The sequence below is a fragment of the Sorex araneus genome, chromosome 11, assembly GCF_027595985.1.
Source record: "Sorex araneus isolate mSorAra2 chromosome 11, mSorAra2.pri, whole genome shotgun sequence".
In the NCBI taxonomy this organism is placed as follows: Eukaryota; Metazoa; Chordata; class Mammalia; order Eulipotyphla; family Soricidae; genus Sorex; species Sorex araneus.
In genome coordinates this window covers 19498368-19524891 of record NC_073312.1, presented here as the reverse complement: position 1 = coordinate 19524891, position 26524 = coordinate 19498368, and the positions used below count along the sequence as shown (strand labels likewise).

The 26524-nt window shown below is 38.8% G+C and overlaps 1 protein-coding gene across 5 annotated transcripts in view; it reads right to left on the bottom strand.

The window, feature by feature from the left end:
* Positions 1-26524, bottom strand: part of SORCS1 (sortilin related VPS10 domain containing receptor 1) — a 580968-nt gene that overhangs the window by 210881 nt on the left and 343563 nt on the right. For all 5 annotated transcript variants that reach the window (XM_055118868.1, XM_055118867.1, XM_004611935.3 and 2 more), the window contains exon 4: positions 4256-4414. In XM_055118868.1, the coding sequence (XP_054974843.1) occupies positions 4256-4414 (159 nt within the window). The remainder of the gene's footprint in view (positions 1-4255; positions 4415-26524) is intronic.

Below are 26524 nucleotides of genomic sequence, written 5' to 3'. Positions count from 1 at the left end.
GATCTCTTGCCAATTCAAGGACGTTTTTAACCTCCTGGCAAATATCTCTACATTGAACATCAAACATATAATTCTCCCTCTAATATCTAAGACATCAAAACATCCCATTTTTTGGGTTCTGAGGACATTTAATCATACACATTTCTTCCTGGTTAAAAGCTTTAAAAAATTAAAATATAGTTTTCTATAGAATGGATGATGGTCAATAAAACTCTTTGCTTACCAAAAGAGCAATCTGCTTAACAAAACCTGTGGAATCCCCCAAATGTTCACACCGAAACATTACTACAAGGGGTAAAGATTTTTACTTCAGATAAAATGCAGTCAGAGCAAAACTCCACAGCCCAGAGGCAACTGTTCTACAAGCCAGTGATGCAGACTCAGGGCCCTGAGGGTCTCACTCACTGAAGGAGAGAAAAAGCCATCTAAGGGAAATGCAAACAAATGAAGGAAGACGCTACACATTCAACAGAAAGTCTGAAACATAAGCCTGAAAAGCGAAAGTGAAGCAGACAAGGAAAGAGAAGGACTCGGTGTGTGGGACAGTCCTGAGTGCTTCTTGGACAAGTCGCTTTGTAAGAGGCAGCGCCTTCTGCCTGAGGATTCCGTTCAGCAGACGTTTGAGTAAATGAGCATCCCAAAGAGTATGCTTGGTATTGAGGCGAAGATCTTCCCTGGAAATCCTACAGCAGCAGCAAAAATCACAGCTGTCACTGAAAAACTGATGAACAATACTTATGCAAAAAAAATTGTTTGCTTTTCCTGGGCAAACACAGTCATTCACCCGCCAACACCAGCATGGGGCCCTCCTGGGGGCTTCACGGCTGCATCTCATCAGTGCTAAGTGCTCATGAGTTAAGGTGATTACCAGCTACTATTTGCACTTGAGTGGCCACAGACTTGCTCCCCATGACTTTAAGTCAACAGCAACATCCAACGACTCACCTGAGGACTGTAGCCCACCCCCTCATTCCAGCTCATGTACCACTCCTATCTATCTTCGTGAAGCATGAAATGCCCAGTTTCTCACCCCAGCCCCTAGAGCAAACTAAGTGTGCTACATCTCCATTCCAGAACTTCTTCCCCTTCATTGTTTCTAGAAGAAACAGAGATTTAGCAGCTGAGGGCTGCTTGGCAGGTCATCACCAGATAATCACCCTCACCAAATTTCAATTAAGGTTTTCTTCTAGATGCTGAATATTGATATGTGAAGCCAATAAATCATTGTTTGTTCCCCCTTTTGAAAAATCTAGAAGCTTCTAAGATTTTAGAATCCTGAGTTCTATACAAAGCCAAGATTGTTAAGGATTCTTCCAGTTCTAAAATTGATGGAATGTAATTGTCCCTTAGTCACAAAAGATGATTTTTTTTAGTATAGCCAGGACTATTGTTGTAGCATCCTGACTGCTATTCTTCAGGATTTTGACTTTATACTACTATGATTCAGCTTTTTTGACCCGAGTAAACTTGCTCATCCACCCCTTCAAACACATGATTCAACTGGCCAAACTTCCCAAAGAGCTCCTAATTAGAAACAGACTTATTTGTCTGAATCAAATAATTAAAACTGAGAAAAAAAGCCTAAAATAAAAGTCAAGATTAACTTCCAAAAGTACTTCACTGCACTGCCATCCCATTGTTCATCGATTTGCTTGAGTGGGCACCAGTAATGTCTCCATTGAGAAACTTGTTGTTACTGTTCCTGTTTCTGTCGTACTGAATATGCCAGGGTAGCTTGCCAGTCCCTGCCGTGCGGGTGGGATACTCTTGGTAGCTTGCCGGGCTCTCCAAGAGGGATAAAGGAATTGAACCCAGGTCCAAAAGTATATAAAATAAAATTAATTATACCAAATTTCAGCTTCATCCTGAGGAATTAACTGTAGAAATTGTTTGTTTCTAAATGTATGGTACTTCTATTGGATAAATGTGTCTTAACTCATGCATAAGAAGATATTCACGAGTTAAAGCACATGTTCATGCTCAAAGCCATAAGCTTGATCCTAGTCCTAAATGTCCTAACCCCCAGAACCATGCAGGTGACCCTGGTAGTCCCCAAGATTTCTATGTGCAGATAGAATCATGTCTCTGGCATCTCTGGGCCCCAGGATCAAGCCACCAGATGTATCACCAGGAGTGGTCCCTAAATCCTAGGCCCAAAGCACAGTCTTACTGATTAAATAAAATGTGCCCCCAAGCGACAAAAATATAGAAAATTTTAATAGTTCAGATGAAATGATTTCAGAACCCCCATCTTCTAAGTTTTGTACTGTAAATTTCACATAATCTGAGTATCTGTTGTGTATAAATGACAGCATGCTTTTAAGGGCCATCTTAGACTATTTTAGCAAACGCACATGCATTTAACTTCTTTTATTTCAACTATAGACCATGCAAAGAGTACATAAAGCATGCAGAATGTAATGTTTTCTGGGTCTGGAAGGATAGTACATCGGGTAGGGTGTTTGCCTTGCACGTGGCCACCGGGGTTCGATTTCCAGCATCCCATATGGTCCCCCAAGCCCCGCCAGGAGTGATTCCTGAGTGCAGAGCCAGGAGTCGGCCCTGAGCATTGCCAGGTATGACCCAAAAAGCCAAAAAACAGAGAAAAGAATGTAATGTCCCCCCCCAATTTTATTGAAAGTACATTCATAATTATAATTAGCCACAGAGCATATTTTAGTGCAATAGAAAGTCAGCCCTAAGTACTACCCCCATAAGCAGCTGAGATGGGATCACAACCTAGACGTGCTACCTCATCCAAGGTCATCCACGTGGCTGCAGTGATCATGGTTGATGTGCGAGGACATGAAGGGTTGCATTTTGAACATCTTTTCCAGCCCCAGTACAAAGATGCCTACTTTCCATTGAGCCAGGTAAATCTGGCCCTCGATGTGCCTCTGGCACGAGAGGGGAAATTAGCCAACTGTCAAAACCAAATACAATAACCCAGCAGATTAAATGGCTAAAACTCTGTGTCCTGGCCGCTCCACCCTCTCGACTGCTAACTGCACTGTCCTGGACCAGATGCGCTGTGGCTGGACTCCAGGAATAAAATTGTACACTCTGCTGAAAGGGTAGCCAGGCTGATGAAGAGGAAAAATATACTAATTGTAAATCTTCTCTATTTTTAGAGTTAATGTGAGTTTTATTTGTCAGTAAGGGCAGCATGAATTAAAATCCCATCTTAGGGATTTTAATGCGCTTCCTATAAAATGCTCCTATCAGTGTAGACCTTAGAAAGTGGCTAAAAATGTTTCCTTCTTACAAGATGGAATGCATAGAGTTACACAGAACCAGACTGATAAAGTCCTAGAATATCTACCACCCTCATGTCAGCCCAGGATATCTTTAAACAAATCAGAATTATCAGAATTTATCAGAACTTCTGAATTATGCATTTCAATCAATTCACTTTAACAAAACATTTCAATATTTTGCCTAGTCTGCTTTGGCTTTTAGAGGCTTTCCCCACACTTTTGACTCGGTGTGTTATTTTTTTTTTTAATTTACACTTTGTGTTAGTGGTTGTTATCAGTCTTATATTATAATTGATGATCTAAGTTCCTAAAAAGGAGAGTTTAAAAATTGACTATAATTGTATAGAGTATGTGATGAAATGTACAGTAAGAGATCTATGAGATGCACAGAAAAAATAAATTTACATATAAAATACATACTTATATCCCCATAAGAACATAACTTCATGTAATTCTTCCTAAGAAGTGAATTTTTCCTTCAACATTTACACCAAGAGAAAAGTCCAGAGGTTACCCAAGTATCTCATTTTAGCTATGTACCTTATTCATTACTACTCCTCTGGTTATTTCCCTCACTGTTTTTGCAAGTCATTATTTAGCAGTTAGTCTTTTCAGAATCTCTTTTCCTTTTAAAGAGTCTTAGAAAAACCATGCAGCCTTTATTCAGAAAAAAAAAATCTCTACATACAAAAAGGATTGTCTAAAATTCCCTGTTGTCAGCGGTTCCTGAGGCCTGTAGCATCTCAATGAAGACATTGTTCCTCCATAATACCTTCCTTTGTGCCTACTTTTCCCTGTACATGTTGTTTCATGTGTTTAAACTGCTCCAGCCAGTAGAGATTCTCCTTTCTGGCACAGACCCTCACCTCACTGGCACAGAGCTCGGGACACTGCAGAGAATAAAATGAACATTGGGAAGTAGTGCAGAGATGATTAACTAGTGTTCCTATCCCCGGAGAGTCATGCACCACTGTCTCAAACAAGGAAATCATACCCACCTTTTGGTCTTGGCTGTATGCCAGAATCCAGTCCTCTTGCTTTGGATGGAAAAGCAAGCTCTGAATGTAGAAGTTGAGCCGGTATTTCTGATAGCTCGCCCCTTCATCTGAGCTGATTAGCAAACTGCTCTCAATCTCTGGGTCAGTCAGTAGCATAATCTGCAGCAAGGAATTATTGGGGGAAAGAAAGCGATAGAACGTTAAATGTATGAATGCACAAAACCTTGAAAACAAGCAAAAAAATGTACAAAAGAGAGAGAAACAAGGGCTGAGAAAGACTTTTGGTCAAGTTGAGCCCTTGATTCTATCACATTCATTACTTCACCCTAGAACAATGTCATGGTCTAGAGGAGATAGCACAGCGGGTAGGGAATTTGCCTTGCATGCGGCTGACCCATGTTTGATTCCTCCGTCCCTCTCGGAGAGCCCAACAAGCTACCTAGAGTATTCCACCCGCATGGCAGAGCCTGGCAAGCTACCCGTGGTGAATTCGATATGCCAAAAACAGTAACAACAAGTCTCATAATGGAGACATTACTGGTGCCTGCTCAAGCAAATCGATGAACAATGGGATGGCAGTTTTGCAGTGCTAAGACATTAAATGGGCAATATAACGCCCTCCGCCCAGATAAGATCCGAAGCTGAGGTGTGAGAAACGGACCCTCTGCTTTTAAAGACTATGATCTGAGAGGTCTTCTAACCCATTTTGGCTCCCAGAGTGGCTTCTTACAGAAATGCATCTAGACTGTGAGCTGTGCTACAACCCCGTGCTGCCCAGGGAGGGATTTTCCCTCTCTGCCCTGTTTTTTCTCCGCAGGAAATGGCGGTGGTGGCAACATCCACGTGGTGAGAGCCACCTCCTAAGACCCTCAAGTCCAGAGATAGGACTTTTCAGTAACATGGCTTGTAGGTGGTCCTGGGAGGGGGGACATTACTGGCACACCCTCCGCCCAGATAAGATCTGGAGCTGCAGCCCGAGAAATGGACCCTCTGCTCCTAAAGACTATGATATGAGAGGTCTTCTAACCCATTATGGCACCCAGAGCAGCTTCTTACAGAAATGCATCTAGACTGTGAGCTGTGCTAAAATATCAGAAATCCAAAACCGCGTGGCCGCGAGCTCATAGAGTCTTCATTCTCAGCAATGAAAAGAAATTATTAAATGATGCCTTTTCAGCAGGCCTGATTGTTGGGGAAAAATTCCAAACAATAATAGTGAGTTCTCTATTGAAATATTGAATGTATTCAAAGTATAGAGAGAATAAAGTGAAGATCATTAGCTACTTAGGTGGAGGGTGGGTGGGATGGGGGTATATTGGGGTTCTTGGTGGTGGAACATGTGCACTGGTGAAGGGATGGGGGTTTGATCATTATATGACTGAGACTTAAACCTGAAAGCTTTGTATTTTTTTCACGGTGATTCAATAAAATAAAATAAAAAATTAAAAATTAAAAATTAAAAACATGGGCAATGCAGGCTGGAAGGAGAGGAAAGAAAAGACAGGTCTGCTTTTTCTTCTCTTCTAAATGGTTCCTTACCAACCACCATGGTTACTTCCTTGATCCAAAATATTACCCACTAACTTTCCAATCTTGAAAATTCTATAGGACTCTCCATTTAGGGGAAACATTTCAGCAAAACTAATCAAACTCCTCTAGGAGAAGTACGAAGAGAAAGAAGATGGATCCATTGCCTTGTCTCTTCTGCCATAAGCCTTCTTGATCACATTACAATAAACCTTGTGATCCTACAGGAGCCCAGCAGATATTGATGCTCTATCAATATGTGCAAAAAAAAGAGCATGAATGGAAAGTGTCTTCTGAGTAGTCAGGACAGAGCTAGAACGATGCTCGAACAGTCTGTGCAGCAAAGATTCCATCATTAGTCTAATGACACAAGAATATGTGATACCTATGTAAAAATCCACAGCTCCGGGTACTTGACAGTCTCTACTTGGGCTGGTTAATCTCGAGCAAAGAAGTGTGAACAATCCACCTTTAAAGTGAGATGGAGGAGCTGCCTGGCAACCAGCCTTTGATTCACTCATTTGATGCCTCTAGGAATGTGAGATAAAATAGCTCATTCCCCACTCTCTGCAGGTCTTCCTTCACTTAGTCAAAGCGCACCCTTACTGTCTCCAGACACGTGGCCTTCAGACTATCACTGACTTCTCCCCTGCTTCCATGGATTAATTGGAACTTACTGAGTTTAGACGGGAGACACATGAAGGATGTCTTAATGCATGTTTGGATGAAGAGAAATCGCTGCAGCCCAGGGCATTCAAGATTACCATCCGAGGACACAGTTCCAGGAAACGAAGAGAGTGGCAGGAAACAGAGAGCTATGTCAGGAACGAGTGGAGTGCATGGCCGACGTGGAGCTTTCTCAAGCACTCGGCAGCAATCATATTCAAACCTTGGAATAGTTAGTGTCATCCTCAGAAGTGGCATCCTGTCACAGCCAACAGCACCTGAGGAGTGCAGATCTGACACTCTCAGCCTGAACTGTGTTTATATTATCCAAAATGGATATAAGGCTCCTTGCTGATCTTTCAGCCTCCCCTTCTCAACAAGAAGAGAAGGGAAGTGGAGGAGTGAAGGGGAAACTCAGCTGTCAGCCTGCACCAGCCGACTAAGAGAACACGCGAAACTGGAGACTAACTGCCTGGCAACTTCTGTTTCAGCGAGGCCACCGCCAACCATAAATTCTGACTAAGCTATGGATTTCTTTGTCTCCCCCTGCAAGCAGACAGTATTTCTTAATTGGAAGGCTGACATGCAGCCGTCAGGTAATCCTCTAAGTACAAACTCAAGCAGCTTCATTAAAATCTATTGTATGTATTAAGCAAGAGCTGTCAGATGACTTGGAAATTCACAAGAATATCTCCAGGTGGTTTCCTCTTTACTGGCGCACATTAAAGCTGTCATTTTCCAACTAACAAAAATGTCATCAAACAATCACACTGCTTTGTGATTGTCTCCAACCACAATTAACAATAATAGATAACAACCTTTGTACACTATTGCCGAAAGGTAATTTCCATGATGATAGGAAAGGGGACGATTTTATAGAACATCTATTATCTCAGGCAAGGCATTTCCTCCACCTGTTTATTTTTCTATTTCCCTATTAACCAGACTCTGCTCTGCTCTCACCCGCTGCTTTTTCTGGCAGATGACTTTGTCAAAATAAAAACAGTGGCCTTCTACAATGCCCTGAATCAGACTGAGTTCTATTCATCATTTGCTTAAAATATTCTTGAGATCTGTATGGGAAAGTTAGAATCCAGGGAATGCTCGATCAGAGGGTGGATGGACAGCTATGATAACACAAATGTTTTGAAACACTGAGATGCTAAATATTTTAGATATAAACTCCTGAATTCCTTTGGCTTTTCTTCAGGCTTACTAAACGTGTAGATGGAAAACATTCCTTTTCCTATGCAGTTCTTTTTTTTTGCTTTTTGGGTCACACCCGGCAATGCACAGGGGTCATTCCTGGCTCATGCACTCAGGAATTATCCCTGGTGGTGCTCAGGGGACCATATGGGATGCTGGGATTCGAACTCGGGTCGGCCGCGTGCAAGGCAAACGCCCTACCCGCTGTGCTATCACTCCAGCCCTGTCCTATGCAGTTCTTAATTGAAGCTATGCATTTGGGAATGCAATACTTTGGACATGGTGGGAAGATGTCAAAAATATCTGCCATGGATCTTACAGGAGGTCTTGTCCGTAGTATACAAACCTCCCTGTAGCTTCTTGCTCAAATTTTGACTGTAATCCATTCAAAACAAATAGACCTAAACACTCTCTCTGTTTAGTCATTTTTTATCATATAAAGAACTTCGTAAGTCCACATGCAGACTTTAAAAAATATGGAAATGAAAATATTGCAGGGCCAGAGAGGTAGTCCAGAAACTAAGATGCTAACCTTGCATGCAGCTAATGCTGGTTTGATTTCTTGTACCCCACATGGACCCCTGAGCACCACAGAAGTGACCTCTGAGCACCAAATCCGGGGTAAGTCCTGAGCCCAACTAGCTGTGGCCCAACCCTCCCCCCAAATAATCTGTTCATGACCCTATGTCTTTAACAAGTTAAATTATATTTGTGCTTTTATTGACTTCTTCATTCACAACTAGACATCATATCACAGATTCATTTTCTTTCTGAGTTTTTTAATCTAATATCATTTCAGCTAAACCAAAAGGGCACATTTTTGTATACACAGTAATATGTGATACTGTGAACACTATATTCTGATTACTTAATTTCTACTTTAACAACCAGGTACAATTGATACAGTGGCTGAACTGCAGTAAATACTTAGTGAACTACTGCTAATTTAGTAACTGTAATTTTATAACTTCTGCCTTCAAGTTCAAAATACTTAGTAATTTTATTTCAAATGCATGGACTTATTATTTCATATTTGTGGTTATTAGAAAAAAACTATTAATTCATTAAAGATGTGTGTGCACATGTGCATGAGTGTACACATGTGTGTATATGTGTGTGCCTACATCCACATGTGTACACATATGTATGTGGTGCTGAGGATATAAACTAAGGCATTCACATTTGTAAGACTTTATCATTGAGCTACATTCCTGGCTCTACTTAATATAGAATTTAAGTGAGAGCTAAACAGAGAAGTTTAGCCTGCTTAAGAGAAAAAAAAACACACTGTAATTAATAATGTAAGCCAATATTTAGGTGTGGATAATGCCATTTATAAATAAGTCCAGTCTTCTTAACAATGCACTCTAAGAATGGGGAGATTGCACAATGGAGAGGAGCACAGGCGTTGCATGTGTAGGACCTAGTCCCATCCCTTGCACTGCATGGTCCCCTGAGCACCAGTAGTGCATGCTGGTGTTGCCCCGTACTATGACACTGTAGCTCTGCACCCTTGACTTTATTTTTTTTTTAATTTTATTTTACTGAATCACCGTGATAAGTTACAAAGTTTTCAGGTTTAAGTTTCAGTCATATAATGATCAAACGCCCATTCCTTCACCAGTGCACCTGTACCCCCACCAAGAACCCCAATATACCACCCTCCCATCCCCCGCCCCCCGCACCTGAGTGGCCAATGATCTTCACTTTATTTTCTCTATACTTTGGATACATTCAATATTTCAACAGAGGACTGACTATTATTATTTGGAATTTTCCCCCAACAATCAGACCTGCAAAAAGGGAATCATTTGATAGTTTGTTTTCCATTGCTAAGAATGAAGATTATACGAGCTTGGTTTTGGATTTCTGTTGTTTCAGTTCAGTTTACAGTCTAGATGCATTTCTGTAAGTCTCTGGGTGCCAAAATGAGTTAGTAGACCTCCTGGATCATAGTCTTTAAGGAACAGAGGAGCTGTGTCATGCGCGGCTGCTCCGGATCTCATCTGGGCCGAGGGCGAGCCGGTAACACCCCCTTCCCATGATCTTTCGTGCACCACGCCACTACAAGCTGTACCTCTGGGTTGTGAGTCCTAGAAAACGGCAGACGCCACGTGGGCGCTACTGCTGCCGCTGCTCTCTTCCCCATAGAAGGAACGCGTTGGGAGAGAAAATCCTTCCCCTTCCCTGGGCGGCATGAGGTCGTAGCTCAGTTTACAGCCTAGATGCATTTCTGTAAGTCTCTGGGTGCCAAAATGGGTTAGTAGACCTCCTGGATCATAGTCTTTAAGGAGCAGAGGAGCCGTGTTGTGCGAGGCTGCTTCGGATCTCATCTGGCTCTGCACCCTTGACTTTAGTACTGAACTATTCCCCACGCCATCTCATCCCACCCCACAGGATTACATCCCCCTCTGCATATTGGAATTTGGTCTGTTCTGAATGACACAATATTTGTTGGAATTTTAAATAAGGCATGCATTCAAGTTCTGCAAAATTTCTAGATTGAGTGCTCTAAATAGAAGCATCCTTGGTTTGTCTGAACATAGAGCCTGGTCCATATATCTTTGTAAAAAATAAATGCATGAATCTTCTTCATCCCTGCTTTCTCCTAGATGGAGTCCCTGGATCTCTGCAACACTGTTTTTTGGGGATGATTCTGTTCTGCTTGCAAAACTGAAGAGCAGAGGAAAGGGAGAATTCTTTTCACAGAAAGTCACAATTCTCTGTTCAGATCAACCCTCCTGTGATTAGAATCCATTTATTTATGCCTTGCAGGATGTGCAGATGCAGCGCTGATGAACTCTGCAGATGAAACAGTTTCCATAGGAAGTCAACAACAGGGACACAGGTTCTCACCACCCAAATCTCAGAAATCACTATTATCCACCATGGGGAATGGAAGAAGCTTTCTTTGCTTTTGCTAGAGATGGCAAATGGACAGGAAATGAAATGTATAGATTTCAAATACCTCACTTCTGCATTTGTTAAGTATAAGTGATAACAGATTAGTGTCATCAAAAATTAGACACACAGGGCTGGAAAGATGGTTCAGCAAGTAGGGTGCTTGCCTTGCATGTGGCTGACCCAGGTTCAATCACTGACACCCCATATGATCCCACAAGCCCCATCACAAAGCACCCTCTGAGTGTGACCTCAAAAGCAAACACAACAACTTGCTGTAGAGACAGGCTAAGGGGTTCAGGCAGGAGGAAAACTGGGGACATTGGTGGTGGGAAATGTACACTAGTGATGGGACGGGTGTTGGAGAATTGTATTACCAAAATCCAGTCATGATAAATTATGTAACTGTGTATCTCACTCTGATTCAGTTTTTTAAAAAAAGTGTTTTCGCTGTAAAAAAACAAAAACAAAAACAAACACAACAACAAGAACAACAGCAAAAGCTGTTTGTAAATAATGGCTAGCAACTTAATGATCCTTCAAGCTGTCCACTGAGGATACTTCTCACAGAGAACTATTATTGTTATTTAGTTGTGCAGATTTGTTTCCTAGGTATGTTATTCTTAGAATTTCCTTATCTATGTTTAAGATGGTCTGGGGCTAATAAAAGGCAGCTTTGCCATCTCTAGGCATCGAATTTTTTCAATGGTACTTTGGTCTTTAAAAAAAGAACACTTATTTTATGTCTTATTTATTATTTATTTGCTCATTTGACTTCTTTTTATTCCCAGACTGATCACAACAGGAAGTAATGCACCGGGAATATCTTCCTTATTTTGTTCAATCGTAAATCAGTCCAGATGCTCAAATAAATGTATTATACATACTTTCTATGATTATAATACTGATGTCAAAGAAAAATAGGAATGGCACTATACTGGGCACTACTGTTATCCATCCACTTAGTGCAAACAGTTATGTATCTATACACAGTATGAGAGTGTCATTACAACCTTTTTGCTTATTTTCCTTTTTTAGTAAATTAAGCAAAGTTCATTCAGTGTAAGTTAGTAATCTGCTAACCAATGTGTGTGGAAAAGCTGCTATTCTCACAGTTATACAAGCATTTATCCTATCTAGATGAACTGATAGTGAGAATAATGGATGGTAACTAGAGAACAATAGTAGGGAAGTTATACAAGGTCCCAGAATGACCCATGAAAAGATAATTACTGAAGTAGAGACAATAGTGAGAAGAGGAGAGGAAAGTGATTGCATAAGAAAATGTTTGATCATGAATCAGGTAGTAGAAAATGTCTGTGGAAAGACAACTCCATATACAGTTTGTTCTATGTCTCACCTCCACCCCACAAATTCAGTGAAGCACATCCAATACACAATCCATGTTCATTAACACAAAATGGTTGCAAATTTTGAATTTTAAAGGAAGCCTTAGGGGCTGGATAGATGGTACATAGACAAAGGGCTTTCCTTGCATATGGTTGAACCACATTCAACCCCCAGAACCCTCATAGTCTCCCAAGCACCGCTAGGAGTAAATCCAGACCAGAGAGCCATGAGTAAGTCCTGAGCACCACATGGTATGGCTCCCTAAAAATAAAGCAAAAGTTTAAAAGCCTCAAAAGTCCTTCTTATTGTATTATACACAAAATTATGCATTTTTTTTCTGGGGAGGGGAGAGTTTCCAAGGAGTGTATAGTACAATTAATTCATTACACGTTTCTTAATAGTTTTACAAACCTCAACAATGATCGTTTATTCAAAACTGCACTTGTCTAACCCTCTAGACTATGCAGAAGAAAGATTCATCAGGAATAACAAGATATGAGTTTTACTTATTGGAAGGTAATTTTTTAAAGTTTACAGAAGATTTCATATTTTGGTTGGATTACCTAATACAACTATTTGCTTTGAGCCAACTAATTTCAAACTTATACTGTGAGATTCTGCTCCTGTTACTGTAGATGGTACTGACTATCCACAAAGGAAACATTTATCCATGTGTTTGGGTGGGTTGATCTATAGGGTTCCTCTTTACTCTTATGTCAGGATTCGCTGTATCACTGTATCAGTGACATCCCGTTGTTCATTGATTTGCTCTAGCGGGCACCAGTAATGTCTCCATTTGTCCCTAGTGCATGCTACTGTCGCCCAATGGTGTACTGGGGGCTGTTTCAGGGTCAGGGGAATGAAGACTGTCATTGTTACTGTTTTTGGCATACCAAGTATGCCACGGGTAGCTTGCAAGGCTCTGTCTTGCAGGCGGGATACTCTAGGTAGCTTGCTGGGCTCTCTGAGAGTGATGGAGGTTTTGGGGGCAGCCTCTAATCGCCTTTACAGGTGTTCCCAGTCAAGCAAAAGCGTCGAAGAAGTGGTTAAGAGGACAAAGAATCTCCACTCCGGGCACATCTTTTCGGCTCCACCATTCTTCCTGCACTAATATACTCCTCAGTGACCTGGGCCCTATGAAAACAGGATGAGAACGCTATTCTGGTATCCCAAAGAGGAATCGAAAGAGCTATGCTTGGAGTATCATGTTTCACTCAAGTGAGAGAAGGAATTCAGAGTTCCGACCTCCATTGACGATCAAGAATCAGGGATTCTGTTTCATTTGCCAAAGTGTCAAAAATCAGATGGGCTGGACACGTAATGTGATTCAGAGAGAACCGCTGGACTAGAGCTATTACCGACTGGATTCCATGGGATGTCAAAAAGACCTCGTGCCCACCCACCTACGAGATAGTCAGACTTCTTCGTTAAAACCCTGAGTGAACGGTTTGAGGCTCTTTTTGTTCCTGGAGTGAGCAGATACCATTGGGCTACACTAGCACAGGACAGGGATGAATGGAGACGTTACTGGCACCCACTCTAGCAAATTGAAGATCAATGGGATGACAAGTGATACAAGTTCTAAAAAATCATTTCAGCTAGATATATATTCATGTATCAGATGAAAGAATGAGGCCATTTTCTTCAAGACCACAGAAGTCATTGGTGGTTGCATTGTCATAGCATCACCTATGATTGCATATGCCACCTGTGTGAAAGCAAAGTGTGGGTTTGGAAGATAGTACAAGTGCCTTGAGGGCTCATGCTTCAATGCAGTTGATCCCATCTTTTTCCCGAAAACCACCTGGTCTTCCAGACAGTATAAGGTGTGTCACCCTGTCAGCCTAGAATCACTAGAAAAAATCACAAGAATCACTCCAGGCCTTCTGAGCATTCTTGGGGTCACTCCCCCACCCTAAAAATATGTTATCAAGTTTCATGCAAATGTTACTATCATTACAACATAAAAGATAGCACATTTAGTCTCTATGTTCAGCTGTGAGTGTTGAATTCTAAAAAAAAAAGGAGGAGATAAAAGTTGCATTACAAATATGTCATAAAAATGTGTGTGTTGTGGAAGCAAGCTAGAACGAGGAGGTAGAGAACAGAGATTCTCATTAAAATGTGATTGGTGAGATTATTTATAAAGACTCTGAGTGACATTAAATATAAATTTAGAATTAGAATGTCCAATTCTTGTTCACACTCAATTTTTTTAATGGCCCTGACCTCCTCCTACTTATCCTTCTAAAAATCACTCCTCCACACAGCTAGTTTTATGCTGTGTCATAAAGATGAGGAGAGACCAATAAAAATGATCCTAAAACTATGACCAAATAGTATAAGTGGGGAAAAATTATTCCCACAGAACTTCATTCTCAAAGGAGTTTATGCTAAAGAAAATAAGAATAACTGTGATGTAACTATTTTCATAATTAGCAGATCCCGTGTCTAACAGGCATCTAAAAATAAACCAGGTTTTTTTAAATACAGCTATTATACAAAGTTATAGTAGAAGAAGGCAAGAACTTATCATTATTTTTAAAATATGATTTTAAGGGGCTGGATCCTTAAAACAGTGGGTAGGGTGTTTGCCTTGCACACAGCCAACCTGGGTTCGAATCCCAGCATCCCATAATGGTCCCCTGAGCACTGCCAGGAGTAATTCCTGATTGCAGAGCCAGGAGTAACCCCTGTGTATCGCTGGGTGTGACCCAAAAGCAAATATATATATATATATGGTTTTAAAACCATATGGTTTATGGTGTGACCCAAAAGCAAATATATATATATATATATATGGTTTTCCCTCTTTATATTTTAAAGAGGGAAAAGAGGGTGTGTAGATTCAACAGATATTTGTATTATACAGTCACTATGGAAACTGATTAAATAATAATAATAATAATAATAATAATAATAATAATAATAATAATAATAATAATAATAGTACCACCTTAAAGATCCCAGCATTGGGCTGGAGCAATAGCACAGAGGGTAGGGCGTTTGCCTTGCACGTGGCCGACCCGGGTTTAATTCCCAGCATCCCATATGGTCCCCTGAACAGCGCCAGGGTTAATTCCTGAGTGCAGAGCCAGGAATAACCCCTGTGCATTGCCAGATGTGACCCAAAAAGTAAAAAAAAAAAAAAAATCCCAGCATTATTCCTTAGACTCCACTCAAACTCAATCAGAATACACTTCCATAGTCATTTTAAGTCTGAGAGTAACTTCCCTCTTAAATCCCCAAAGACCTATAAATGCCAAAAGGTTACATCATTGTAAAATGTTAGCTGCTATCAGAAGAAACAGCGATGCTAGGAAAATGGACATTCACCTTCTTGGCTCCTGGGAAACTTTACAAGAAGTGATGTTCATTTAATGATAAGAAATCTCTTTATTCCACTAGAGATGATAAAGAAGAGGAGGTGGGGAGGAAAAGAAAAAGAGATGATTAGTATACTTTCACATTGATTTAGGTGGGGGGAGAGTATTGTGGTAAAATTTAAGTTGTTCATTTGATTTTAAAGTTTAAATAAATGTCAAGTTGAAAGTCAGGTGAAGGAAAAGAAGAGGTGGTAGGAATGAGCCCATCCTCAGAAAAGGGTACAAAAAAATACCCACATATTTTTTTTTGCGTTGCTTTACATGTAATATTACCTACAAGAGTATGTTTTAGTTTTACATTAATGCTGCAAGTTAAACGGGCAAAGATTATGAAAGCCTATTGTGCAAAATTAATGAAGACTCAGACTCATGAGACCTTGCTAATGTATCTGGCTATCACAGCTCTCCTGGGAAGATTATGGAGACCACTAGGGGTTTCACTCATACAGGATTTGCAGACCATCAGAGGTTTCTCTCATACAGGATTTGCCCATCAGTGAAGTGAGAATTACCTCTGCAGTTCCTCTGCAGAGCTCCCAGGAAGGCAGATAGGAGGGGATCATCCAGGGAAAAGTGCCTCCTGTTAACCAGGAGATCTATTTCATGTGATTTTTTTCCTTCCTTCTTAAATGACTTAATGATGGGCATGGATCATTTCAAGTTGTTTTTGAGAGGCAGAAAGGGGTGAAAGTGTTTAATCGACATGCCCCTGAGCATAATTACATTATCAGAGGCATTTCCTCTCCTTTCTGCCGTTTTCTTTACTCAGAGCTAGCAATCTAACAGGGTGGTATTTTAAGAAGATGATTTTTCTCCATGATTACATTTACTAAGCAGTTCTCTATTTTGGTCTATTTCATTGAAAAAATGCATATTTCAGAAGTAGCAGATCTGGTATAGTATTCTAAGGAGAAAAGTCTCCATTTCACCTGCTATGGCTGTGTGGCAAATGACCTCAGGACAGTAACTTATGATGAGAATTTAATCAAGGCATTATCTCATGGGTCAGGAATTCTGCAAAAACTCAGCTGGGTGGTCACTATCCACTTGATGTGGAGTAGAGATCCACTTCCAAGACATTTTCTTTTCTCATACTATATGACTATGTCTCTCTCCTCTTCAAGGCATTTTTCCCTCCAGTCTTCTCACCATGGGTTAGAATTTCATAGAAGTGTTTTCTTTTTTCTGGGCCACACTCTGTGTTGTTCAGGATTTATTCCTGTCCCTGTGCTCAGGGATCACGTATGGTGAACCCTCGGGACCATATAAGGTGCAAAGAATCAAAGTGGGTCATATGGGAGCTTCATTTCTTCACTGGTGGCTCGTTTATTCCAATATGCACATCCCAAGAGTAAGTATTTCAAGAGACTTGAGTGCAGGCAACAAGACTCTTAGGAAATGTCTTCTGAATTTCCAGGATGTGCGTCCTACAACATCATAGGGGCCAATCAAGTCAAGAATTCAGGGCTTTTTGAATAAAAGGAGAACAAATAGACTCAACATTCCAAGGGGGCTTGAGGGTAAGGATGGACACACACAGACAGATTAACAAGATGGCTTGATGGCAGTTATCATAGAGTTATTATAATTGAGACTATATCTTGTATAATTTGTTACTTAAATTAGTAGTATGGGAATATAATAAAAAGTTGTCATTGCTATATTAAACATTACTAATAACAAGGTGTTCTCAAAAGCACAGCATATACAGGATATCGATAACTAAAGGCTGTCTCAATGATTTTTTATTGAGTTTTGACTGTGAGATACTCTGTGTCAAACTTTGGAAGAGGAATGTCTTGATCTGGTGCTACTTCTAGGTAAATGTGCGGGGTATGTGGTTGCGTCCCATTGTGATGCTGAGGGGCTTCTCTGGGCTCTGTGCTCAGTTTACTTGGCACTGCTGAGGGGATTATATTCAGAGCTAAGACCTAAAAGACATTGCCATATGCAAGACAAGCATCTTAACCATTGTAATAACCTTAAACCCTAGGTGAGTGTTCACTAAAATCCAAATGGATGTTATCACTAAAGGAGCCAAGTTAAATAAATTCCAGCATATAGAATTTCAGAATATATGAATTACCAAGATTAATTTATGAAAGGATAGATCTGTCATTTTTTATTAAAATGTGCCTCACAAATACATTATAAGAAAGTTCCCTAATTAGAGATTACAATTTCATCATTTAATTAGAAAAAGATTTTGTAATATATGAGTTTCTTAAGAGAAACATATTTCTTATTCCTCTATATTACAATGAAAATACAAATATCAATGAGAACTGAGTAAAAAAATTGAAAACAAAATACATATTTTTTCTCCTAGGTCTGAAAATAAACCTACTGACTTTCAGGTAGTCTTACATCAACACAACCAACAATAGGCCATTTGGGTCTAAAGGTGAATACAATTGAATGGTAAATTTGTCCCAGAAACATATAGCAAATATACTTTTATCATGTGTAAGTCCATGTAAAACCATTCACATTTTTTATTTTATGTGCACCTTGCTGCATAGCTCAATTTCTATTGCTCCTATGCCAACAATATAAACACTCATCTGTTCCAAGTTACTGCCAACAGGGAAACCATTCTTTAAGAGAATAACCTCAAAATCAGTTCTCTTCACTTTAATGGAATTCCTCAGCACTTTGATAAAAGCATCTTGGGTTCAAATGTTAAAAAAAAAAGCTTTTATAATACTTCTATAAACAATTCAAATTTTTTTTGGGTATAGAGACACTGTAATTGTCAGAAGTTAATATCAGAAGTTAAGGAACATAATCCAAGTATCATTCTGCTCTGACTATTTCAAAGCATTTTCAGACTGCAACTCATAGCTTATAGATACTTATATAGATAGATATAGATATATGTATTATGTGTGTGTTAACTATGCCCATAAAGGTACTATTTTTGTAAGATGTGCAGGTTGTTATTTAGAAGAAAGCTCAGAGACACTATGACTTTCTTTAAATGAATCATGATTAGGATAAACATATGTCATATTTTGTCCTAGATAGTGATGTTCTTGTCCAATTTCACTCTAAATATTGCTGCTGATAGAAATGTATCATTTGGACCATATTTTACATGAGTGTCCACGTTAAATGAAGACTTGCTTATTTGGAATCCTCAGAGAATTTCTCCCAAAGCTAGTTTACTCAGATCACTGAACAAATTTTACGAAAACAGAAACCATTCTTTAAAAACAAACAAACAAAATACCTCACAGATATACTCATGGATGAGTTCCTTGATAGTACATACTGGATATAATTGACCTTTCCTTGAAATTCAAGGTTATAAACATATATATTTCAATAAATTGATTTCAATAACAGAGTAATCCTTTGTGTAGCTACCAGAGTAGGCTGGATTCTAAAATAGTGGAAGTCAGTTTTCTGCTTGGGAAAATGTTTTTATTTCATATCATTCTCCTTGTATCACCTCTACCCCTATACCTTTGCACTATCAGGCAGGCTTCTACCAATATAACAAATTTCTTTTCCACATTCAATTTAATTATTTCTTCTGGAAATACATTTTTGGAACAAAGCTATCAGTAAACCCTGTACTAAAATGAATTTACATTTTTTTCTAGAAACCGTACTCAAATATCCTCATACCAAAGAGAGTCTCTCCAAAGAAGCTCTAAGTGATGACTTCAAGATCAGAGACATTTTAGGCCTTTCTTTGTATGCAGCGGCAACCAAAAACTGACCTCCCCTTGTTTAGAACCCCAACTATACAAAATCATGTCCTTCAGTCTTATCCTAGCATCAGACAGCAGCTTAAGTCTTGCAACTGGAAGCCCTTCAAATCTGGTCCTTTCCAAATTCACAAGCTGATGCTGGAATTAATTCCTTCAATTTAGAATAAAGAGATAAAGAAAAGGAGCAATCCAAGATACAGGAGTGCAGATTTTTAAACTACTTGGCAGGTGTTTAATTTTTGCAAAATAACAGTCTCTGTGCCAGTGCTATAATAATTTTCTTCTAGTTCTTCCAATTTTTATTTAGGCACCATGATTTACAATACTATTAATAACAGACTTACAGGCTTACAATGTTCCAATCCTTCCATCCATCATGAGAGTGTAAGCATCACTCCAGCAGTATCCCAAGTTTCCCTCCCAATACTTTCCTTCTAAATTATTATTACTTTAAAAATTAGTAATGCTTAAAATATAAATAAGAATTAAGATGCATCTGTTGAAAAAATTGAAGTACTTCCCAAATTACTTAGAAATAAGAGAGGAAAAATCACATAACATCACTTTGTAAAGAAAATTACATCTACTAACATTTTTGAGTTCTCTTTCAATACTTCTTTATATACATATTTAGAGTACTCATATAAATGATTGTGTGCATATCAGGGGGAAGCACACACATATATTTAGAGATAGAGTGAGTGAACTAGAGAGATTTATATACTATTTAGATATAGGTAATATTTTTTGATCTTTAAACCACCTATTATATTTTAGAACTCTACAGTATTTTCCAGGTATAAAATATCTTGTTATCATTTTTACTGGTTACAATGATTTGATCATATGGTATGCAACTAAATGCTGAACTTCTTATTAGAAGTTTTCTAAATTTTAGAAATATCTTATGACCTAATGTGGATTAGTATTTTAAAATATAAATATGTTAACTTTATAAAAATAAAATTTGTGGCCCAACTAGTATCAATTTTAACCTAATTTATAATTCTTGGCAGGAACTTGAAGATACCAATCACCAGCATTTGAAGTTTGTTTTGAGCACTTTCTTTTTTCCTCTCTCTATCCATATTTTTCTAAGTTTATTTTGCACAATAAACATTACTAAACAGTGATCTTTTCCTTCCTTCCTTTCTTCCTTTGGTCAATGTGTTTAATCATTTGAATATCCTCATTTGGGAGACTGCCAGCTCATATTTTTCTCCATTTTAAATTATGGTTGTCTTTCTTATTGACTTGTACAAATTTCCATTCCTACTTCATAGTCTATTTTTAAAACTGTTTATGCACATTTCCTTTCTCATCTAAATTTACAGAAAGGCAACAGAATTGTTTTGCACATACACAAAAGTGACCCCAGGTAGGTATTTCAAGTTTAGAGATAAATAACCAACTAAAAACTCTAAATTACAAAACACTTGGGTGATTGTGTTTCCTGAATAGAGAAGATGCAGAAAACTATTGTTTCTCCATTTCTGGCTATCTTGTCAACTCATAGGCAAACCTTTCTTGCCAGTCTATTTATCATAGACTGTAAGATATTTTTAAAAATAGCTCACTGCACAAAGAAATTAAAACTTGTTAAACTACTTTTTCAGACAACTTTATATATACATGGCATTTTCCTTTAAGCATTATATTGCATTTTACAAAGGTTAATTAATATATATTCAATTGGAAATTGAAGCAAATTTCAGGGAGTGAAATTAGCTAGGGAGAGGTAGAATATAATTGCTATAAGATTCTATGTCGTTTCTATGGATCACATCTAAAAATCTATTTCTTAGGTCTGCATCTAAAATTAGATCACAAAACAAGCACATCCTCTTAACCAGTAAGCCAGGGCTGAGGATAACTATTAATGAACATATTCAATTTGTCTAAAACATGGCAAATATGTTTAAATTTATTGAAACATAATATAGAAAATAAAATAATTAATCTTATTTTTTTAACATGTTAATTGAAAAGCTTAAATGAAGCTAACAATGAAAGCTCATAACCTACAGACAATTTCAATAAAAATACAGAAATGCCCTTAACATTTATATTTTATAGAATCGCTTTGGGTGCATTTTAAAGGAACATTAGAGAGCATAATTTTGGGGAATATAGAGATTCTTAGAGTGATTTTCACTCCTTGTGGAGTGACCAGATGTTCTCCATTATCACTTACTTTTTTCATCCTCTCCTCCACTTTTTTAAAAAAAATTCTTTATTCATTTCTTCTTTTTTTTTTCTGTCTAAGAAGTTTTAAGCACCAGAAATAGTTATTTTACTTTAACCTTGGAGATTAAATGATGAATAGAACAGTGAATTCCTTACAAGACTGTATGCTTTTCAGCAGAAAACATTAAGTTGTATAGGAAGACACATAACAGAGTATTGTGGGGAGAAAAGTTCCTTTGTTCCAGTTGACAGAATGAGGGAAGGTGCGTTGTACATTTGACACAAAACTGGGCTTTGAAGAATGTGTGAGCATTCAAGAGAAGGGGTGGGAAAATAATTTCACGACTGAGGAGTCAACAAGTGCGAGAACAGGTAAGTGTGATCATGAATTTCCTGTTCAGGTAGTAGCAAGTTCCTCCTCTGTCAGAACTTAGGCAAAAATCAAACTGAAAAGATCCTCACTTGCCAAGCACAGAGGTCTGTGATTAAAAAGCCAAAGAATCCACTTATTCTAAGCCTTGCATAGAAACTCAAGACGTTAAAACAAAGATCAGAATTCCAATAGATCATTCAAATGAAAGGTTTGTCTTGCTTTCAATCAATTGTTGTCTTTCTGGGGCCACACCCACCCAGTGGCCTTCACAGGCTCCTTGAATCGCTACCAGCATTAGGAGAGCATATGGTGCCAGAGAGCAAACCCAGGGTTCCTGCTAAGGTTCATTTTTGGGGTTTCAGAGATCAAAATGAGGTTCCTGCTAGGGTCCCTACAAAGCTACAACTCTAGACATTTGAGCTATCTCCCAAGTCCTAGAATCTGGAGATAATATAAGAATCCGGATTAAGGAAAGAGATGTCAGAAACACATGGGCAAACTTTTCTATAAGGATTCCAGCCCACTGGGATTCCAAACATAGCTTATCATTATTTCCAATCAAATTTATAAGTACTGAGAATTCAGGAAAGAGTTTGTCAGAAATGTACCACTTGGGCAATTAGAGCTGAGTGTGACAAGTCACTCTCTTCAATGATCTAACAGGAAGGGGAATAAAGAAAACACAGGTCTTGCCACTTTAGTGCTTGCCAATGTGTATGAACACGCATGCCTTATTAATGTTGAACAAATTCCTCAGGCTACAGAATGTGCCACAAAGGAAACCATCAGACTGAAAAGAAGCATTTCAGTGACACATTTTCCCTGGCAAGTAGCACAATAATTGCGGAGGTGAAGCTGGTAGTCTACAGACCGCCTCTGACTAGCATCCAGGCTCTGTACAATGCAGACTATATTGTCCCAAGAAGCACTATTCAGCTAGGATTTCACGCCAATGTCTAGATTTGCTAAGGCTGTGGTCTAATTTGGTCATGATCAACAAGTGGGCTAGAGCAGCTGTCCCCTAAAGAGTAGTCATCGGCTTTCCAATTTATCATAATACACATCATCCTCTTTTGCTTTCTATACTTGTCATGGATAGAATGAGAAAAACCCAGTCTGAGTTCAACGTGAAAATAAAGGAAGTACTGCATTATTGTTGCTGTTTAAACAAAGACAACAAACACCAGATTGAGAGGGTGCAGAGCACATACATTAGATGAGCGCATTAGTGGGCACTCCTCGCTTGACCCAATTCATACGTGCTCTCAATTGTTTATCCTTAATAACAACTGCAAAGATGGGGAGATGACTGGGAGGGATGGAAGTCATGCTTTGCCTGCCATGACCTCAGATGCTATTGTTGGACCAGATAACAAACACAACAAATGAAAATAAATAAATGAATTGCCTATTCTTAATGAATCCCCGGACACATTAACATTTTTCTGCCCAAGTCAGTCAGTGATAAAACTGAGATTTCTACAGGGCTAAGAACAGACTTAACTGTGGGTCCAGTTTTGCTTTGTGACCTTGGGAAATCTATTTCCTAATATATGTGATTCTCTATTTGCATGGCTATGAACATGTTTACTTCACAGATTAGGTGTCTGATGATTAAATGGAACCAAAGTGTAGAGCATAGCATTTTCAAAGAGTAATTAAAGTTTTAATTTTCTATGAAAAAAAATTTAAAGGTTAACTTTGGTTTATCAACATCTTTGAAAAGTACCATCTGAAGCCAAAGGGAAAAAAAAAAGGAGAAAGATATCGGTAACATTTGCTAATTTGAGAAGGGAATCTGTTCCAGTTCATGGAGCTTCTAGAAAACTAGGTCTGTGAAGAATATTTTGGGAACTACCAAATGACTGTGTTTATTGCTGACTCATAGGAAACCTTAGCAGGGGTTACTGTACTGTTGCTTGTAGAGTTTCTGCATCTTTAGATCAAACTGAGTCCTTGGCAACGTATCTGTGAGAACAAGACACAGAGCCCTAAAAATGGGACAGGTCAGGTGATATGATTGACTACAAGTCTGGGAGAAGCTCTCATCCAGATGGTTGGTGTTTGGAGAAAAGAGCGAATCTGTATCAATTTGAATCTTCAGACATGGACTTTTCTGTTATCTTTGACATTTATATAGATCAACAGAATTGTGAGTTGCTATGCATCATGATTAACTTTAAAATGTGCTACCACCATAGGGTAGCAAAGAGAGCCAGTGTTCACTTGGCAGTGTTCTGTCAGAAGAGAGATCTGCAGCAGAACAGACTTGGGAAAGTCAGTGGGTAAAGGAATGGGTAAGGAGATCAACCTCTACCCTGGTCTCAATGTAGGATATCGGATTAAGCTATTTAACATCTCTGAGTGCAAATGTCATCATCACAAAATGCTGGCTGAGACAGAAAGATCATTTATAGATTTCTATTTACACATTAAATATTCTGTAATTTGGGAAAGTGAAAGATACATTCTATATAGCATTAGTGAATCAAAACCTACTGAAATAAGATATTATTATACATTAACAAATAAATGTAGGTAACTATCACTAAGTAGCAAGTTTTTTAGTAGAGTTAATGCTATGCTTTTGGCATACAAAGATAGTGCATCACCAAAACTGATTTGCCAAAAACCCTCCATTACTTTACCTTGAGTGATAGCACAGTGGGTAGGGCATTTACCTTGCACATGGCCAACCTGGGTTCAATTTCTCCATCCGTCTCGGAGAGCCCAGCAAGCTACGGAAAGTATCCCACCTACATGGCAGGGCCTGGCATGCTACCCGTGGTGCATTCAATATGCCAAAAACAGTAACAACAAGTCTCACAATGGAGTCCTTACTGGTGCCCACTTGAGCAAATCGATGAACAATGGATGACAGTGCTACAGTGCTACTTTACCTCATCCCTCCCACCCCATTCCCTTGCTTCCACTCCTTGGAAACTCATTCCATTTTTATTATCCAATGATTTGTTTTCACTAGATACTTTTCATTACCTTGTTTTGTTCCTTGATCACATTTGAGTGACACTATCCAGTATTTGTCTTTCTTTCTATAACTTATTTTGCTTAGCATGACATCCAACAGTTCCACAAATTTGTAGCAAAAGATACAATTTCATTTTTTTATAGCCAAACATGAATCCATTGTGGCTATGTGTCACAATTTCTTTATCTACTTATTTTTCACCGAGCCTGTGTGTTCTTTTCAGTTCTTGGCTAAGGTGAATAGTGCTATGCATCTTTTTTTAAAAATATCTGAGTCATTCTTAGTGATACTCCCTCCACCCTTCGTGCAATGCTGGGGAGTGGAGGTGGAGCATCCAACTGCAGGGACTGGGTTCACTGCCTCAAATTTGCTACACATGTGTTCAATAATTTGACCTAACTCTTCCTTCCACCCTCCCTATGCTTTATTCTTAATTAATCTGTCCTAGGCACTGGATCATGGCAATGGAGTCTTACATTCCCTCTTATTTAGCAGAACTTTCAAGGAACACCTACTATCGGAAACAACCCCAGAGGGCCAGAGAGCTAATATAGGTTATAGTGAATATGCAAGACTCTTTCAATCCCTGGAACACATGGCCTCCCTCGGTGAGTTTGGCGGTCCCCAGTACTGTAGAGATTTATCAGAATGACATCACCAACTCTTAGCATTGAACTACTGACCCACCTGCCCAGTTTAGCTAGTATTGCTAGGAATAGTCCTCAGATCACGTGAACATTCTTTGGGAGTCCCCCAACAGAAAAAATAATCATATACATACATACACAATTATTTACAAAATATCTAAAAGTGCATATGCTATTTTTTAGTCAAATGAAAAACATCTTAATTTAGATGTTGGTAGTTCACAATTTCTAAAATTAATTTAAAGTCACAATAATAAGGACACCAAAAGGAAAGTCTGTGCTAAAGGGAAGGTTTAAACTTGACAAAGTTTAGCATGCTTCTAAGATCACACATTTTCAAGAAAAGGTGGATCTTACTGACATATTGTTTGTCATCAGTCTTTTTATCAAATTTGCTTTTCCCCTAGAGGTGAATTCTTCTTCTGCTACATTCATAAGTTCTATCCCACCAAGACTCAGAGGCCAATGATGCACATATGATTATATTTACTTCTTCAAACTAAAATATAAAGGTTACTTTTTTATTAATTAAGTCTCAGCCTTCAGGCTAATTTTTTGGTTAACTTGATTCTGTGGAAGAGAAAGGATAAGAAGAAGGAAAGAGAGAGAAAGAGAGGAAAAAAAGAGAGACACACAAAGACACACAGAAAGATAGACAGAGACAGAGAGAGACAGAGAGAGAAACTTTTAATGATCAATTGTTTTGAAACCGAGTTCCCTGGATTCTGACCAAGTCTAATTTGGCCCATCTACAGTTGAACCAGAGTTTGCACTTCAAACCAAGAATAAATCTCTTAGAGAAGGGATAGCACCTTTCATGAGAGGATAATGTTTATTCCAACCAATCCATCATCTTTAAGAGGTTCAGTACAGATTATCTACTGGGAAAAAAAGTATCATTTTGTTCTGGCTCTTTCTGTCTGCATAGAGTGCATCAAATACCTACAAGCATTTTGGAATTCATAAGCGCTATGATCCAACCCAAGTTTTCATTTTTCACATCTATCATTTGGCTAAAGGATGTTTTGCTCTGATGGAAAAGTAAACTGTGTGATGCTGCTAACTCTTGGGATTCTTGACCCGAAAAGCACCCATCTTTTCTATTCCCAGCACCTATACTTATGTGATTTTCATGAAAACTACTCAAATTTTCTTCTCGGCTCTGAATACAACCTTTTCCAATTCAGTCTCTCAAAAAGGCAGCTTCTGGCTAGACCAGCTTATGTAAAAAAACAGAGGATAGTAACAACCAGGTGCAACCATGAATATTTAAACCAGGTCCTCAGAAAAACATGCAAAACAAAATCTCTCTACCTAC